The sequence below is a fragment of the Poecilia formosa genome, unplaced genomic scaffold, assembly GCF_000485575.1.
Source record: "Poecilia formosa unplaced genomic scaffold, Poecilia_formosa-5.1.2 Scaffold838, whole genome shotgun sequence".
NCBI classification, from domain to species: domain Eukaryota; kingdom Metazoa; phylum Chordata; class Actinopteri; order Cyprinodontiformes; family Poeciliidae; genus Poecilia; species Poecilia formosa.
The window spans coordinates 2,114-20,501 of record NW_006800777.1 but is presented as its reverse complement, the minus strand read 5'-3'; the positions used below and the strand labels follow the sequence as shown (position 1 = coordinate 20,501).

General features: G+C 37.0%; 2 protein-coding genes across 4 annotated transcripts in view; one reads left to right on the top strand and one right to left on the bottom strand.

The window, feature by feature from the left end:
• Window positions 1-3,082, bottom strand: part of cox20 (cytochrome c oxidase assembly factor COX20) — a 9,013-nt gene extending 5,931 nt beyond the window's left edge. The window contains exons 1-2 of the mRNA XM_007543525.2: window positions 2,926-3,082; window positions 1,694-1,808 (exon numbers count right to left, since the gene is read on the bottom strand). Coding sequence (XP_007543587.1) covers window positions 1,694-1,808; window positions 2,926-2,958 — 148 coding nt within the window. The 5' untranslated portion in view covers window positions 2,959-3,082. The remainder of the gene's footprint in view (window positions 1-1,693; window positions 1,809-2,925) is intronic.
• Window positions 3,083-3,687: 605 nt separating this feature from the next.
• Window positions 3,688-17,862, top strand: LOC103131795 (gonadotropin subunit beta-2-like). Of its 3 annotated transcripts, XM_007543522.2 has the most exons (5): window positions 3,688-3,747; window positions 5,187-5,278; window positions 5,554-5,645; window positions 9,143-9,264; window positions 17,439-17,862. In XM_007543522.2, exons 1-5 carry the CDS (start codon window positions 3,703-3,705, stop codon window positions 17,670-17,672), a joined length of 585 nt encoding a protein of 194 aa, XP_007543584.1. In that variant the 5' UTR covers window positions 3,688-3,702; the 3' UTR covers window positions 17,673-17,862. The 3 variants fall into 3 exon arrangements, with proteins under 3 accessions (XP_007543584.1, XP_016522399.1, XP_016522400.1); XM_016666913.1 differs by lacking the exon at window positions 3,688-3,747 and having other exon boundaries at window positions 5,127-5,278; window positions 9,146-9,264; XM_016666914.1 differs by lacking the exon at window positions 3,688-3,747 and having other exon boundaries at window positions 5,127-5,278; window positions 9,143-9,326; window positions 17,439-17,622.
• The last annotated feature ends 526 nt before the right edge of the window (window positions 17,863-18,388 follow it).

The window sequence follows — 18,388 nt, the reverse complement described above, 5'->3', positions numbered from 1 at the left end:
TATGTGTATGAGTGACGTGCAGTCAGGGGGCAGCATGGAAAATAAATAATAAAATCATTTATATTGCTATTTTCACCCTTAGCTTACTTAGTTTAACCAATTCTGATTATTTTTTCTTCAAAATCGCTGGATTTTTGCATTTTTCCATTCAAATGCTCAGAAGCGAAGCCGGTGAGGCAGCAGCGAGCTCAGCCTCACCTGGCAACCTCTCACTAACTGCACTGGCTGCCATTCTATGGGAGCATGTTCGTCCTGTCTGTACGCCGGCAATAAAATGGCTAAAAAACATTTAATATATGGACTGATTTTCCATAATTTAGCTAATGTATATAATGTACAGTGTTTTTTGTCACCAACTGTGTGTATAACGTGTTTTGTGTGGGGAGGAGCAAACAGAAACGGCAGAGAACAGACTCGAAGTGAGGCAGGCAGTTCTCTTGCCTCATCGCTTGGGGCGCTCATGATCCCAGATATTGTGACTCCACAACTGTAGAGTAAAACAAAGTGAGCTAGCCATACAGTAAAAAAGTAAAGTACAGCGATATATTTGTTTTCTTCTCTCTTCCGACATCAACATGAAAGACTACATTTCTACACTTAAACAGTTTTCTAAAGTGGATTTTCAATTGAAGAATGAGATAATAAGTAAAGGAAAACCAACACCGGAGCTGAAAGTTTTGCTTCGAGACAGTTTGATGATTCTCAAATGGAGTAGAAAAGACATGCTGAGGATAGACTTGGCTTTGGATGAATGGATATTTTTGTGCAGAATTAGCAGTGCATGGATTTCATTGATAAGTAAAGGTAAGACAGCAATAACATGTTTTTATTTAGTTTTTTTAATGAAATGTGCGTTTGTATGTCTAAATAATTCAGTAAAGTAGAAGCGGTAGCTAATCTACCACAGCAAGTATTTATTAATAAAACATTAAGCCTAAAACATACTACAATAACAGACTGAATGTTCTGTTCTGTGTGCAAAATTCTTTAATGTTTTTTGGTGTTAAATCCTAAAACATGAAGTGGCATTGTTGTCAGTTGCTATGGCAACGAGTCTGCGTGTAGCTTGGCTAATACAGAGCGAGAACGTGCTTTCTCGCTCTTTCACTTTGCTGTGGATCATAGCACGAAATTAATACCTACATTTCTAAGTTTCACTGAGTTAACGTGGCTATGGATGAGATGTAAAAGATTAGTCTTTTTGCCCCCCAGCGTTGTATGCCTGCGCAAAATTTCCATACGTCCAATAACATACTGGTATAAGTCGTAAGTCAGTGCCTCACCAGCAAAGAACCTCACCGCACGTCACTGATATATATATATATATATCCCTTCTGAAAACTTCTGCTTTAACAGACCACTTCCCCCAGTAGCAGAAACTTTAGAGAGACTTCCAAGCCAACAGAAATAAAACCTTCCCACAAAGGCAGCAGTCTGTCGTTTTGATTCTGTTTGCTATAGAGACGAGCCGCTGGGCGTCACGAGGTGCCAGATTTATATATTATATATATACAAGTATACATATATATAGGACTTTACAGTCATAGTGCATTTAAGTCTGAATCAGTGGATCAATTCAATGATTGTAATCCCAAATCTGTTTTCTCTAATAATAAACTGAATGAGCATTATTAAAAACAAGCAACAGATGATGCTTAGGAAAATGAAAACCCAATTTTAACTTGAGACTTACTGGTGGAAAGAAAGAAAAGCATGCCAGCAGCTACTGAGCCTCCAGCTCCATGCAGGATGGCGTCTCTGGCACACGGTGTCCTCTGGACATCCAGGATCCCCAACAGCTTAAAACCCTGAAGAATGACACAGGAAGCTCTGAAAATCAATGACACTCTAAGCCTTACCTAAAGGAGTAGGCAAATATCAGCAAAGTAAGCATTGCTGTCTAAAGAAGTCATTCATGAAACGTAAGACGACAGCAAAAGAAGTTTAACTGTACAAAAGTCATAAATAAAGCAAAGAAGATTAAAGAATAAAGTAATAAATAAAATACATAGAGACATTAAAGAAAACAAAGGGTTCCAAACGCCATATCAATCAGGTTCTTCAAACTAAAGCTGCTGTAAACAATCATGTTTTCACATTTTGGGTCAAGACCATTTAGTGTGTTAAAATTCAGTCTTTGACATATGAAGAAGAGGCAGTGCCGTGGTTTGAGAACTATCAGGATTCTAGCAACAACAGCAGTTTGGATAAAATCCAGCTATCTGATTAATATTTTACAGATACAAGTAAAGACATTATTGTGATAATCCAACTCAATTTTGGCGCTTTCGTCTGATAAAACCAGGTTCCATCTACTTCAAGATGAGTAAAAGTAAGCTTTTGCTATTTTAATAGGGAAAACATGACATTTATTCTAATCATAAAAAACGCAAAACATTATCCAACGATTATTTCTTGAACTTTTCATGCCATAAATTAAATTATTACAAACGAAACAACTTTCCACCGCTTTCAATGCAAACTGAGGATCATACTTTTCAAACGCCGGAGCTGTTATTAATGTAAATTAAACCGAGTCTGTGACTTCAGCTCCGCATTAACTCTAAGAACCCTTATGAAAGATGACCGCGTAAATGTAATGCGAGTAAAATGATGTAGTGTTACTTTTAAAAGATCCGTGTATGTCTCTTTAAGGAGTAACAAGGTGAAGTGATGAAGGTTATCATACTTGTGTAACTTTGCGTGTTTCTGACCCCTTTGGCGTTGTTTCAGCTTAGCTATCAATGCCGTTTGCTTTTAAGTTTATAATTAATACATACAGAATATTACCGAGACAGAAAGTGAATGAAATAAGAATAGATAACATTTAAAAACAGCCAATGGTGTTGACAACTGATAACCCTCGTGAAAACTGGAAGCTACGAAGCCATTGTTTCTCCAGTAAAAAGGAACACGAGCTCCGACCTTTTCCTGGCCTGCCCCTTTTTCTCCTGCCATCACTGTCCAGCCTCGCTCTCCTTCTCGGAAGTTGATTTGGTGGGAACGGTAATTTTAGTAACTGCGCTGCTTTTGCGCATGCGCCAGGTTGTCCGGCCATTCTTCATAGCCGTCGAACAACAAGTATACAGAGAATACTTAGTTCCGGACCCGACTGTTAAACAGCGTCGGACGCATTTGGTCACCACGTCACGTTCTGCTCCATAGACGCTCTGCTCCTGTTATTGTTCACGTACAAATCTGTTATATTTTCTGTAATTTTAATAAACAACTACTAGTTAATGCTTATTTGATTGCATCTTTGGTCGATTCAAGGTGTTCATAAAAACTTAAACAATATTAGATGTTTAGGAATAAATGTGTATTTCATATAAATGTAAAAAGTGCATTTGAATCCTGAACAATAAAATAACGTTTTCTCTCTCGATCTACTTTTCTATTTGTTACATACAATCCTAAACACAAAAAATGACAAAAATCTTTATTTCATATTCCTATTTTAAGTATGAAAATAATAGCTCTGTAAAATCTAGTGAAAACAGAAAATCTGTATTTTTTCATTCACCCGCATAGACATTCTTTTTTTGTAATAAAGACTAACCTCAGGCGGAAAGTTTAAAGAACTTAAATAACACATTACCCGTGTAATGTGTTATTTAAAACCAATTCCAAACGCACTCATCCTGTCAGGACGCTCTGAACAAGAGGATCAAAATCTAAAGTTGACAAAGCCAAACGGGAAGCATGTCAGGGCGATCGTTTCAAGATAAAAGAGGATTAACTCGCCAGGTGATTAACCATTGCCATTACTGTCTACATCCTGTTCTTTTCCAACATAACATCATTTCATATCGCAGCGAAAGTAGCAGTTGTGTAATGTTTTTAAAGTTTATGAAATTATGATTATGAATACTATAACTATGTGTGCAGTATCATAAAATCAATTTATCTCATGCACGTTTGTTATAAAATGTGATCAGGGTAAACTGGAACGGAAAATTTGAATTCCCCATAGCGGGAGAATTCAAATTTCACCCACGCGAACCCGGTTCGCGTGGGTGAAAATTAGGAAAACCTAATCGCTACCCTACAAGGGACAAAAATCGGCATATTGTCTCCAACAGATCAATAAACGCCGTTAAGAGGGCAATGTTTGTGCCATAGTAGTTAGTGGACCTACGTTCCTTTGAAGCATTCCTACTTAAGCTTAGGTACGGATATGCCAGACGACAGTTTCATAAATTTTATTTTGAAAGAAACTGATTTTGAAAAAAGATATATTTTGCCTATTTTCTTATTTTGTTATGTTGTTTAAGAGACTTATTTTCATTTTAAGGTAAGGTAAGGTGAGGTAAGGTAAGGTAAGTTAATTTTATTTATATAGCACATTTTCAGCAACAAGGCAATTCAAAGTGCTGTACATTAATTAAAAGGAAATACAAACAAAATAACAAACCATAGGAAAGACAAAAAATAAGAAAGAGAGCTAAATCCTTTTCTGGGCTAAAAGTAATATAAACTAAGCGGTGATGTTCCTGTTAAGTATTTCTAGATTCTAAGTTCGTAGTTATTCTAATTGTAATTCTGATTCCATTTCCATTATTATCTGATTCCAGAAATGGAATCAGATAATAATATTGATCTAAATAGGGTGTACTCCACAATTTCTAATATTACTAATAAACTAAAATGATCCTTTTAGTTCTTAAAATAGCAAGATCTCCACGTAGCTTTATATTTTTGGTCCGCCTGATGATTTTTAAAGATTAAATGATTCATGTTTGGATCAGCTACTCATTTCTTAAGTACCCTTTTTACCAAATATTTTACTCTTACTTAAGTAGTTTCTTGGATGGATACTTTTTACTTTTATTTGAGTAAAATTATGTTGAACTTATTTTTTTGGGAACTCTACCCACTTTTTCAATTAAACTGCTGAAATAAATCAACTTCTCAATGACATAAAAAATTTTAAATGCTTATCTGGTATAAAAAGCCAAACTCTTGTTAGTTTTACTAAATGTATAGCTTGGCGTCATGTTGTTTCATATCGACATCAGGTTGAACTGAAGCCTTAGGGGCTCTGCTATAGTCCTAGTGACCTTGAGTGAGGCCCAGCTCTTAATCCTGATACTTGGTGTACCAGGATGTAGAAATGATTCAATGAGAGGTTGATCCCTGGGATGAACAAAGATTTTAAAAACATTTCGTCCTTGTACCAAAATCAGGAAATCAGAGTTGATCCAATAAGCTCATCTCTGCTGTATAAAATCAGAACAGGATCGTTTTCCCCATCACACTGCCTGAAGACACCCAGGAGGTAAGTCTGTGCTGCTATTCTTAGCTGGGCGATTTACATTAATGTCTATTAATTCTCAATGTGAAGAAGTGGCAAAAAGAGAATGCCAAGTTAAATTTTATGATGAGGTATGGACTTTGTTTTAAATTATTTGTACATCTGTTACTAAACCCAGTACTTCCAGAAAGTAAAGGGTCAAAAATATACATTAATATTTTACTAAGACATTGTTTAATACATAAAATGAGATGGTGAAAACATTAAAAAATAAATCCTCACTTTGTTTTTTCTTTCAGGATAATGGCTCAGGATAAGAGAGTGAAGTTCTCACTGACGGTGTGTTTGTTTCTGGGAGCCTCTTTATTCATTTGTTCCCTGGCCCCAACAGGTAATCTTTATAATAATTATAATACTAGTTTTATACAACAAGAACATTATAATGACTTATATTTCAACAAATTATTTAGCTAAATGATGATTTTTAATAGCAGGTAGAACACAAAATGTTTTAGGTTTAGGTTTACGTTTAGGTTTCTGACGTTTAGGTTAAGACACTATGAGAGAATATGTGATGGATATAGCCTTCAAAAATGTACACATCTCTGTTAAAATGCTAGGTTTTTATGACGTAAGAAATTAGTTCCAAACTTTTTCTACATGCAATGAAACACATATCCTGTACAATTCAACTGAAAAACAAACACATTTGGAATAATAACAAAAAAAAATCATAATCAATCAATCAAATTTTATTTGTATAGCACATTTTAGCAATAAGTCATTTCAAAGTTCTTTACGTCATAAAAACACAAAAAACTCAAAGTCATCCAATATGTAATCAACAATCAAAGGATTACATGTAGTCAAGTACCATCATTAAATTTTTTAATTGATTATGTTTCAAAGGCAACTCTAAACAGGTGGGTTTCTAGTCTACATTTAAAGGCACACAGTGTTTCAGCAGTTTTGCAGTTTTCTGGAAGTTTGTTCAAGATTTGTGGTGCATAGAAGCTGAATGCTGCTTCTCCATGTTTGGTTCTGGTTCTGGGGATGCAGAGCAGAACCAGAACAAGAAGACCTGAGAGGTCTGGAAGGTTGATACAACAATAGCAGATCTTTAATGTATTGTGGTACTAAACCGTTCAGTGATTTATAAACTAACAATATTTTAAAGTCTATTCTCTGAGATACAGGGAACCAGTGTAAGGACTTTAGAGCTGGAATAATGTGCTCTATCTTCCTCGTTTTAGTGAGAGAGCCAGCAGCAGCTTTCTGTATGAGCTGCAGCTGTCAGACATAAATATCTTGCAACATTTTCACACCCTTAGACTAACGTCTTTTCAACAACTTTTATTCATTTCCAACATTCAGTCTTGTTTTATGGAAGTCTATCATCCTCCTATGTCTAGATAATATTTGTTCACTCTACCAAAGTTTTCCAAATCTCTCAGACAATAAGGCTATTTGTCCACATTCAAATTCAAAATTATTGAAGTGGAGGACCCATGTTCAATGCAATAATGATGATGGTTTAATGATGACATATAAAATACAAAAATCAAGGCAGCACAGGTGAGCAGAAGGCTAGGAGCTCAGAACTAGTAGCAATTGAAATAACAAAAACCGTGCACTGGGGACACACAGGCTGACACGACAAATGACAGTATGGGACCCGACAAGGAACAGAGAACACAGGTGGGATTAAATACACAAGGGGTAATCAGGGAACACGAAACACAGCTGGGAGCAATCAAGGGGTAGACGGGACAACAGAGAGACTCAACTGAACACAGAAACCTAAATTAATACACAGAAAAACCAAATCCTTACAGTATTCCCCCTCCAAGGCCGGCTCCCCAAAACAGAAAAATCCAAAAACACAAAACAACCCAACCATGGTGGGTTTCCACCCACCATGGTTGGGTTGTTTTGTGTTTTTGGATTTTTGGGCACTGAACGGGGGGCCAAAGTTAAAGAAAAAACACAAGGAAAACAAAACAAAATAAACTCAGTCTCAAATAAGTGGGTCAGAGTGGGGCCTACCGCAAGGAGTCTGGTGGGCGGCAATGAAGGAGGCGGACCCATGGAAGCGGGTCTGGAGGATGGCAGTGGTGCAGGAGGCATACCCACAGAGGTGGGGCCAGAGGCAGCGCAGGAGGAGGACCCATGGAGGAGCCCGGGCCTTGGAAGGCAGTCTGAAAACCGGCTGGAACCGGTTTTCAGACTGCCTTCTGAAAAGGCAGTCTGAAAACCGCCTTTTCAGACTGCCTCAGAGGCCCCTCCCATCGATGGAGGGGCCTCCATCGATGGGAGGCCCCTCGATGGGGCCTCCCATCGGCCCCATCGAGGGGCCGATGGGAGGAGCCAGGGAGTCACTGGAAGGAGCCATGGAGTCACTGGGAGAAGGGGCGGAGAACCCACTTACTGGGGCGGCAGGTGATACTACTTCAGCATGGGACACTGAGACCTTCACTGCAAGAGATATGGAAGCTGGAGCAGATGAAGACGAGGAGGGTGTGGGTGTGGTGGATTGTTTTTTCTGAACGAATGAGTCGTAGAGCTCAAAAACTGTTTCTAACATACAAGAGTAATTTTTAAACTGTTCACAGAGTAGACAAAAATCCTCTTCTGAAACTAAATAAAAAATGATGTTCTGATGGACCATCATTTTTGAAACATCAGTGGGAGCCATCATAGTGATTGTTGAAGGGGTGAAGTAGTCCTGTTGAGGGGTGAGCAACACGTTCTTCAATTGATCATAATCTGATCAATCTGATTATAATAACCAATAATCAAGGGGTTAATTCTCCAGCAGTGGAGAAGGCAAGATCTCAACATCCTCATATAAATCCTTCTGGGCCTACTCCAACTGCTGCTGGATTCACCTCTCTCAGTCTGTATCCATGTCTAGTCCTTACAGACTGCGATCCTCACCTCTGTTTGGTTGGGTCCTTCTGTGATGAAGTGCGTTTGTAGAATGGGGAGGATGGAAGCGGAGGACTCAGGTTCAATGCAATAATGATGATGGTTTTAATGATGACATACAAAACACAAAAATCCAGGCAGCTCTGACTGAAGACACAGTTTTTCTAAGACAGTTTAGGACATTCCAGAACTTTGAATTCCCTTTCATAAAGTTATTCTTTTGTTGATTTGCATACAACTCACTAGAATCAAAAACTGACCGGCTTCATCATGATCTAACCCCACATTATGATGCAACCACCATGTTACACAGTGGGTAACACTCATTGGGTGTTGTGATCTGTTTGTTATTGTTGTTTTGTTTGCTTGTTTGTTTGTTTTTTGTCAAACACACCTTTGTGCGTTGTCATCAGACTGTCTCATTCTCCCTGAAGATTTTGTATATTTATGCAGGGCTGGTCTTCTTTGGATAAAAGGATTAACGTGGTCACATGGAGAATTCAGGTTACTGTAACATGTAGGAAAATCCCACCAGGACAGCTGAAGTTAAATTTTGGTCAATCAGATTCACTATGATGATGGATGTTACTGTGAATTCAAAAGACTGAAGATAAAGACAACAATACATTTGTTAACATTAACTGCAATGTATTATAAATCTAAATGAGAAAAAAAAACACTTAAAGTTCAACTTTAGATTTATTTTTAAATCTAATGAGAAGATGGTTTGAAATTACTAATAAGTAAAATCTTAAAGAATCTTAAAGATTCTCATTGCATTTGGAGGAATGTTCAAGGTGGCCAAAACATTCCTGGGTATTCTGAAATGAAGATTTCTAGAACAGTCATTACATACACTTTTAATGTCATGTAATATCATTAATGTAATGTCATGTTTGATGCCAAAAGCACAAACAGGAATCTGTGATGAGTGAGTGAGTGTGACCTTTTTTCTGTTAGCAGCAGCCTTCCAGCTTCCACGCTGCCAACTCATCAACCAGACAATATCTCTAGAGAAGAGAGGCTGCTCTCGCTGCCACAGAGTGGAAACGACCATCTGCAGTGGACACTGCACCACCAAGGTGGGTGGTGGCGTTCAAAACAAAAAACTGGAAATCAAGGCCATGCAGAGACCTTTGGAGAGGTAGGGGCTCAAAGTTAAAAAGGGGCTCACTGAACAAGATCTTAAAACACCAACACAAATATAGCAATAACCCATAAGAATTTAATATTTAATCAGCTCATACTGTATCTTTGTCGTCATGTGGGGGCAATGCAAAGCAAATGTAGTATATTTTCCCCAACAGGTGTAATATTGCTGTTTCCGCTGCTGACAGAGCTGGAGGGCTGTGTTGATCTCAGACTGTAACTGTTAAACAGACCAGAGGAGAAAAGGTCACTGGTTATGAAGTTATGAAATAAGCAAATTTCCTGCCATTTTACTAAATAAGCCCTAATAATATCTATTTAACCTCTATAACAACTTGGCTGCATATTGCTCTAAAGATAAAAAAAGCTCAAAGGGGTTAATTCTACATCATTTTTTGATATTAGCACCTCTGAGATCTAGAATTGTAAGGCTGAGAGATATCAAGGCAAAGAAAACTCAGTAGCTGCTGGTAGGGGCCGTTCATTTATCCCTATAAATTCAACCATTTATAGGGATAAATGGTTGAATAGATCTAAACCTGTGGCATTCATTTATTGAGAATGACAATGTTATTAAATTTTTATTAAATGTCATTCAACGGGGAGAAAAAAAGTACATTTAGAATTTAATTAGGATGTTTACTTTGTAAAAGTTTAAAGAATCATCTTGATAGTTTGATTGTTGTGTTACCATAGCTACAATATGGTGTAATCTTTGTGCTTGAGTTGGGTTTGTTCACAAATACATCAGAGCAAATAATAACCAATAATCAGTGATGGATTTTAAACTCAGTCAATTAACCTGGGCCCCCTCTCACAGAATTCACTAAATCTATATTTAAACACTGTTAGTGATGCTGAGGTTCTTAGGAGGATGCCAGGGAGCCTAAATCATGATTCTGTCTAAGGCCCCATATTACCTTGGGCCGGCGCTGCATGAACAGCAGCTGCGATGCGCATCTCTGGAATTGACCTGGAGTACCCCGGTACTCCCTATGCAGTTGCCAATGCTTTGGGGATATTTTGATTTCTTGAATTGTGGCATGTTTGGCTTTAGCTGCGGTTCAGATTATTTGTACAGTATTTTCGCTGATGGTTGTGATATTTTGTGAACTCCAAATGCCATGACCCCAATATTCCTTTAACAGTTGAGGTTCTGCAATACAGATTTCATTTAATCATTACTGATTAAACTTTACCTTTAATAACATAAAGTTACCTAATTTTTAAAGTGCAATCAGTAATACTTTTATAACAAATTTATATCAGTAATGATGTTTTGGTTAATGTCAAGACATTTTGAATAATGTCAACTTTGTATTAAAAGTGTCATAATTTACCGAATGACGCTTTATGACAACAGTCATAAATATTCATGAAGGCTTATTCATGTTCACGACAGGTGTTATGTCATGTTTATGAAAGTGCCATGACAGTCTTATTCACCCCCCTTCAAATAAAGTGTTACCGAAGTTTTCTCTGCAGCCGAACCATTTCTGTGATTGGGGGGGAGGCGTTTTTTTCCCTCGCTATTGCGAGGACAATTACAAAAATATAAATAGAAAGAGTTTTTTACTTCAACATCAGACATATTTTTTTTATTCACAAACAAGTGTATGTTGAAAACAAATAATTTAATAATTTGATAGAGGACGCAGATCCGCCCCCCTCCTACTCACCATGGGCCCGGTGTCTGAACAACATGGAGCAGAGAAACTGAGAATCCTCAGTCATTGTTACACTGAGGGCAGCCAGACTAATTTATTTTATTTAGCTAAATATTATTGTTGATGGGGCAAAGCAGGCCTTCTGACATACAGATAAAACAAGTAAAAAATAAAAATAAAAAAATTGGGGGGAAAAAGGGTACTAGGGACATCAAGGATAAAAGGGGCAGGGGCTCAAGGCCCCTCAGCCACTCTTCCCCCCTCTTCAACGTGCCTGCTAGAAATTGAAATGAAATGGAAGAGTTTCAAGCCTGCTCATTTACTGTTTGGAGAGACTGTTGTGGAGATCCATGAAAGGATTTCATCTTAAGTTGGTACAGGTTGGGTAAACCACAAATTAAAAGAGGGCTCCATTCTTTCTGAGACAATAAACTGATATCCAGTTTTGTATTTCCTTTCAGAACTTTGGGGATTTTTAATTATACCAATCTACTTCCAGAATGAAATGATGATTCAACATACAACTTAGGTTATTTTGTAAAAACAAGAATTATGTTTCATTGTTTTTTTCCCAACTTTAATGTACACAAGTTAAGACTGTATATTTATCAAACTTGGCAGAAGACACTGCTTGGTAGAGTGTTTGTTTATAAAGCTGAACATTTTTCTTATTATTGAAAAAATACTGTGTCTAATAGTAATCAACTGCTTCAGGGGTGAAACTTTCTGAGGTACATGCAGATTAATTATAGCACCTAATCAGTTTTTAATTATATTTGTATATACAACAGCTGTTAGTAGTAAATACAGAAAATTCAGACTAGAAACTTACTTACTTACAACGAACTTATCACTTATTTATGTTTTTAATTAGATTTGATATATTTACTGGGGCCTGCTATGCAATGCCTGGCAGGAACCTACTGTTCTACACCCAACAAGCTATCTCTTTATTATTTATTGGGGCCTGCCATAGCAATGCATAGGGAGAACGGTGCCTCCATACATTGCATGGCAGGCACCTATCGTTCTACATGTCTCATTATGTCTCATTATTATAGATTATATATTTTTCTTCCGTCACCGTTAACGCGGCCCGTACCTCTGCGTGCACCCCTACAAAAGTGGTATCAAAACGTTCAGCTTGATCCCGAGAAGGGATCTATTACTTTTAGTGGGATTCTGAGTAAAAATGACGACATAAATTGATAAAAACGAGAAAAATCGAGGCTGAGTGTCTCACAGAATCAGTAATCTTTCTCTCTGAAGCACACACAGCACAGTGGAGGTCTGACTCTAAAACTCTTTTTAACTCCCCCTCACAGGCACAAATATCACCCTATTGGTCTAAAAGTCGGTCATGACATAGATACACATTCCTGCTCCTGTAAAATGTTTTCAAAATTTTTCTAGGGCTTATGGTTTTTTTGTCAGGGTCCTTGAGACTGACGCTGGGTATCTCACAAGTATAGAAACTCTGTCTCCAGCATACTGTCTGACAGGTGCAGATTGTTAATTACCACAGCACTACTCATTGCCTCTGTCTGGGGACAGACAGAGGCAATGACACTACTCATTGCCTCTGTTTGGGGACAGACAGAGGCAATGAGTAGTGCCACAAACAGGCGCAGAGACAGTTCTCACAATGCATTGTGGAAGAATACATATTTCCTGTGACTATTCATATTTTGCTTACATAAAATTATTATTTCTCTGAATTTTTGAGTGTGAATTAAAATCCTTAGTATGACGATTGAAAATTTTTTAGAAATAAGCAATTACCCACTGTCTTCATGTTTTTATTTTGGGTCGTGAGTGAGCACCACATGTGCGAAGCTTATAGTCGTCAGTCTCGGACTGAATTTCACTGTGCATGGGGTTCAGCCATTGTATTGTAGTGGTGAACCCGGTCAGCTATAGCACTATGGTGATGGACCTGGCAAGTGTTTCTGTTATTGCGCTCTGGTGGTGAACCAAGTCAAACATGTCAGACCTGCACGGATGTGTTTCTGATACTTCCAAGGGCAAATCCAGCTGTGTGAGCTGTGGGTAAAATGCTAGGTCCAAAGCGATGGGCACACTTCTGCAGGCCCCATGCAGGCCCCATTTAAATTTCTTCAGGAATTTTCTAGTTTCTTCAATATTATTTTTCATGTCAGTGTTAATGTCATGAGGCTGATGACTCCATGACACTTTCATTTTGACTCATTAGGATTTGATTAACAACCAGATTTGTTCTTTGTAATTTCTGTCCAGTCAAACTATTAATCTATAAATCAATAGACATGTCTATATAAAGATATAATCCATGATTCTGTATGGCATTAAAACGACCTGGAACTTTTGTTTTTCCACTGAAAGCTCTGGTTTGCACAGTAAATGCCATGTGGGTGAAATTTTATAGATGATAATATGATGTCCCATTCTCCTGAAGGCAGCACAAAACTGCACCACCAAAAACCGACAGAAACACTGAAGAGAAGAGCTATGATTAATTACAGTTCTATCCATGTTTTAATGTTGCAGAGCTCAGTCGTTTTGCAAATAGATCAAAGTTTAAACTGACATTGTTGTACATCTTTTATCTGCTCATTTTGTGTAATATTTAACAACTACAAAATGGCACAGAATAAGAATATGTTTCCCACTCTGTTTGGCTGCTATTAGGCCTACCGATTTTAAGTTGAATGACCATTGCATTTTTTGTAGACACCTGTGAAAGTAATTTCTATTCATGATAAATACAGAACAAACATAAAAATCAAAACATCTACAATAGTGATAGTAATATTAATAATAAAATAATAGTCAGTGCAAAGTAGCCTACAAATTCTTTGGTGGGTGACGGTGAGGGACCTGGATAAAGGATAGGGGGGCGCTTGCCCAAAAAATGTTGAGAAACACTGCTCTAGCACAAAACATGCACTGAATGTACAGTATGTTACAGTCAGTGCATACTGTACTGACTATGGAAGTGGAAGTATTTTGGTGGTTTGTTTTTAGATGTTTAAACTTTAAAACAATATAAAAAGAATAGAATAAGTTGGACACAAACAACTTAGAACCAAATGAGTTAAATTTGTAAAGTTGCAAATCTATACAAGTCCTGGATTTTTCATGAAAACAAGTCATGGTTTTATTGTTTTTGCCTTAAAATGAATTAGGTTCATTTTAAAAACAGAAATGATGTTATCAATGCATTTTGAGCAATTTGATCACAGAGACAATGTTGCTTTAAGAGACTACAGCTGTTAGCAACTATTATTCATGCTGAACAAGTCCTGCTTTTCTTTCATAACAACTACATTTCTTCTCAGGTGACATTGAGAAAAAAATTTGCTATCAGTGGAGAGTGAATCATTTTTGTTCAACTGTGTAAAGATGCTGCAGATAATCCTTCCGCTGATAAATTCAAACATCATTAGAAGGTGACTTTCAGTTTCATCGTGGGCTTTCTGACGTTTTCCATGACTTAGAACTTTTTTGAAATGTCATTTATAATCATGAGATGTAGCTCAAAAAGCTTTTAGAGTAGGCAGTTTAGTTTGGTGGTGTAAAACATGGCAACAGCTGCATTTGCGTTAAAACAGGGCGAAATCCTTTGTCTGCACTTTTTACCAAAACGTGAGTTTTTTTCAGACTTGGCTTGTTTCCATTATGAGAATTTGTGTTTGTAATTTCAATTTGTGCATCTTCATGTTAATGAGGAGAGCTGCCTTCTATGTCCAGCTCCTCTACTATTGGCCAATAGAGCTTTGGAACAAACGTCACTGTGTCAGACGTTGCGGGGCGCTTATGTCTCACGCAGTCGCTTGGTGCCATCTTTACAGGCAACAGTCCAAAACAAACTTTATCCCGGTGGTTTTATTGTGTTACCGACTGCAGTGAAGTTAGTTTCGAGTTGGATATTGGATATTCCAATATCCACTGAGCAAGCGGCGCTTAGTGAAAGATTGATCCGATTTATGAACGATAATTTCGGTCAGCCTTCTCTAGCTCCCTCCTCATTGCTTGGAGGTTCACTTAGGGACTGTCAACAAATTTCCGAACCAAATACTCCTGTCAAACAAATGTTAAGAAATGTCTTCCCTTGCAACCAACTTGCAAAAAGAAGTGGTAATTCATGCTTTTACATGACACACATTACCCTCTATTAAAATGTTAAGTCATATTCAATATTTTAAATAATCTTCATATTAAATAATATAACATTTTCTCCAATAGCTTCCATATTGTGTGCCACATTGATTAGAAATAAGTGTGTATTTGTTGTTCTCAACTGTATTTATGAGGCACATTTTACCATTTACCATTTTACCTTTTTTATTTTTGTTACCTATTTTTTTTTTTTTTAGGTTAAATTTAGTATTTCTCTTCAATAGCTTCTAGGTCTTGCTACCTATTAGGTCAAAATCAGTGTGAAATTAAATAGATGCTTAAAACAGATAAATGTGTCAAAACTTTCTGTAACTGAACAGAAACAAATCTGAAGTTATCTTTGAACCTAAAGAGGGACAATCTAGAATTATAGATCAAGAGCTGTAGATCTATATCTAGTGATGGACTCTGACAATACATTAAAGATCTGCTGTTGTTGTACCAACCTTCCAGACCCCTCAGGTTCTGGTTCTGCTCTGCATCCCCAGAACCAGAACCAAACAAGGAGAAGCAGCATGCAGCTTCTCTGCACCACAAATCGAACAAACTTCCAGAAAACTGTAAAACAGCTGAAACTGACTTCTTTTAAATCTCAACTAAAAACCCACCAGTTTAGAGTTGGATTTGAAATGTTATCAATTTACAAATTTAACGTCTTAATGTTATGTTTTTATTGTTGATTATTTGTTACATGACACATAACTTTGTGTTTTTTGATTATGTAAAGCACTTTCAGCAGCCTTGCTGCTGAATTGTGATATAAAAATGAAATTTGATTGATTGCCAGTGGGTCACATGTGAGCTATTAAACACCAATCATATTTTTATAAATATAAAATAATGTAAAAAAGAAAAAAAAAGAAAAAACACAACAAAAAAACAAAACAAAAACAAAACAAAAAAAACATCTAAAATGGGGGGAAATGAGTGTACCTCATCTGTACAGACTGGTAGAACACTTTCACACTGATTTTGACTCAATAGGTCTCTTGACCTGGAAGCTATCGAAGATAAATACTACATGTAAACTAAAAAAAATAGGTAACAAAAATAAAAATTTAGTCAAAATGGAATAAAAATGCATGTGCCTCATATATACAGTTTAGTACAACAATTACACATTGATTTCTAGTCAATGTGGCACAAAATATGGAAGCTATTGAAGAAAACATTATATTATTTAATATTACAATTATTTAAAATATTGAATATAACTTGACATTTTATTAGAGGGTAGTCTGTGTCATGTAAAAGCATGAATTACCACTTTTTTGCCAGTTGGTCACAAGGCAAAACATTTATTAACATTTGTTTATAAATTCAGTTCTTTTTTCCATTTGTTTGACAGGAGTGTTTGGTTCGGAAATTTGTTGACAGTCTCTAAGTGAACCTCCGAGCGATGAGGAGGGAGCTAGAGAACGGCTGGCCGAAATTAGCATTCATAAATCGGATCAACCTTGAGCTAAATGCTGCTTGCTCAGCGGATAGTGGAATATCCAATATCCAACTTAAAGCTAATCTGGATAAAGTTTGATTTGGATTGTGGCTTGTAAAGGTAGCACCGAGAGAGTGCGCAAGACGTAAACGCCCCACAACTTCTGACGCAGGGATGTTTGTTCCAAAGCTCTATTGGCCAATAGTAGAGGAGCTGGACATAGAAGGCAGCTCTCGTCATTAACATGAAGATGCACACGGAAAAGTAAAAACAGGAGAGGAGGCATTGACAAAAGAACGAGGGCATGTATAAGAATAAGACAAAACAAAATATTTTCTTTTTTTGATGAAAGCGCATTTTTAGGGGAAATGAAAAAGAAAATATACACATTTCTTGATGGAAACTCATGTGTAAGGACAAGGAAAAACTAAATATATATTTATGCTTTTATTTCTTATTATGTCAGTTTTGGTCCTACATAGATTATGACCCAGATCTTAAAATAATTGAAATGAGGCTTTTACAAATGAAGGGCAGAACGCTAGGTAATGATTAAAAGAGGAGCAAAGGAGAATGATTTAGATTAGAGGTGCTTGCCAACAGCTGATTGTGTCTTTCAGGCCATGCTGCTGTGAAGCCTCTTCTCTGCTGCCTGGAAATCAAGGTGTTAGCATGTCAGGACCATCATGAGACTGTCATAGAGAAACAGTGTTCAGTCAGAAAGATTTTTTAATTGGTTTGAGTTGACTTCATAAACTGGGACATCACTTCCACCAACTTTCCATGACCCATTTTTGAAAATCTCAGTGTAGCACAAGAACCTGTTTTTCCATTTGCTTGTTTCCAGGATCCCAACAGGAAGATACTGTTTAGCAAAGCATATCAGCATGTGTGCACATATGGGGAATTGTACTACAAGACATTTGAGTTTTCTGACTGTTTGCCTGGAGTTGACCCTGTCGTCACCTACCCAGTTGCGTTGAGGTGCCACTGTGGCGGCTGTGCCATGGCAACGTCTGACTGCACCTTCGAGAGCCTGCAGCCTGACATCTGCATCAATTACATCCCATTTTACCACTAAACTTGCGCAATAAATGCCTACGCTTGACATTATTGTGCATATAATTTATATTTTGTTTAGAGGAGAAACAGCAGATTGCAGAGAAATAAATTAAAGAAAAAACATTTCAAACTAAAAGTTAAATAGGAAAACTATGCAATAGTTGTAGACTTATAAGTACATGCAAGCAACTATTACAGCATAAAATAAATATCAACTTCAGCCCAATGATTCCATTTTTTTTTCTTTTTTTGGAGAAAAAAAAACACAGTGTAAAATGTTGTCATTTCAAATAAAAAATTACAACAGCATTGCATTGTTGCATTATTTGATGAAGTTGAAACTTAACTCACTCTGCAAAATCTATTTAGTATGAATAAATTTATACAATGTAAGTATAAGTTACATTGTATAAGCCCTTTTATCAATGGATGATGATCACGAAACATAAGATTTAGACCTGGTTCCAGTTTGAAACAGCTAGATCTACTATCTCTCAGCATTTCGGAGCTGTCCAACAACTAACAAGGCTGAAAGTCCATTTTTCACTTCGTTTGCAAACAAAAATAAAGCGTTTTTGGTCTCATGGCATATTCTCTCTTGAAACATAAGATTCATACCTGATACCAGTTTAAAACAGCCAGATCAACTGCTTCTCAGCATTTCGGAGCTGTCCAACAGCTAACAAGGCTGAAAGTCCATTTTTCACTTCGTTTGCAAACAAAAATAAAGCGTTT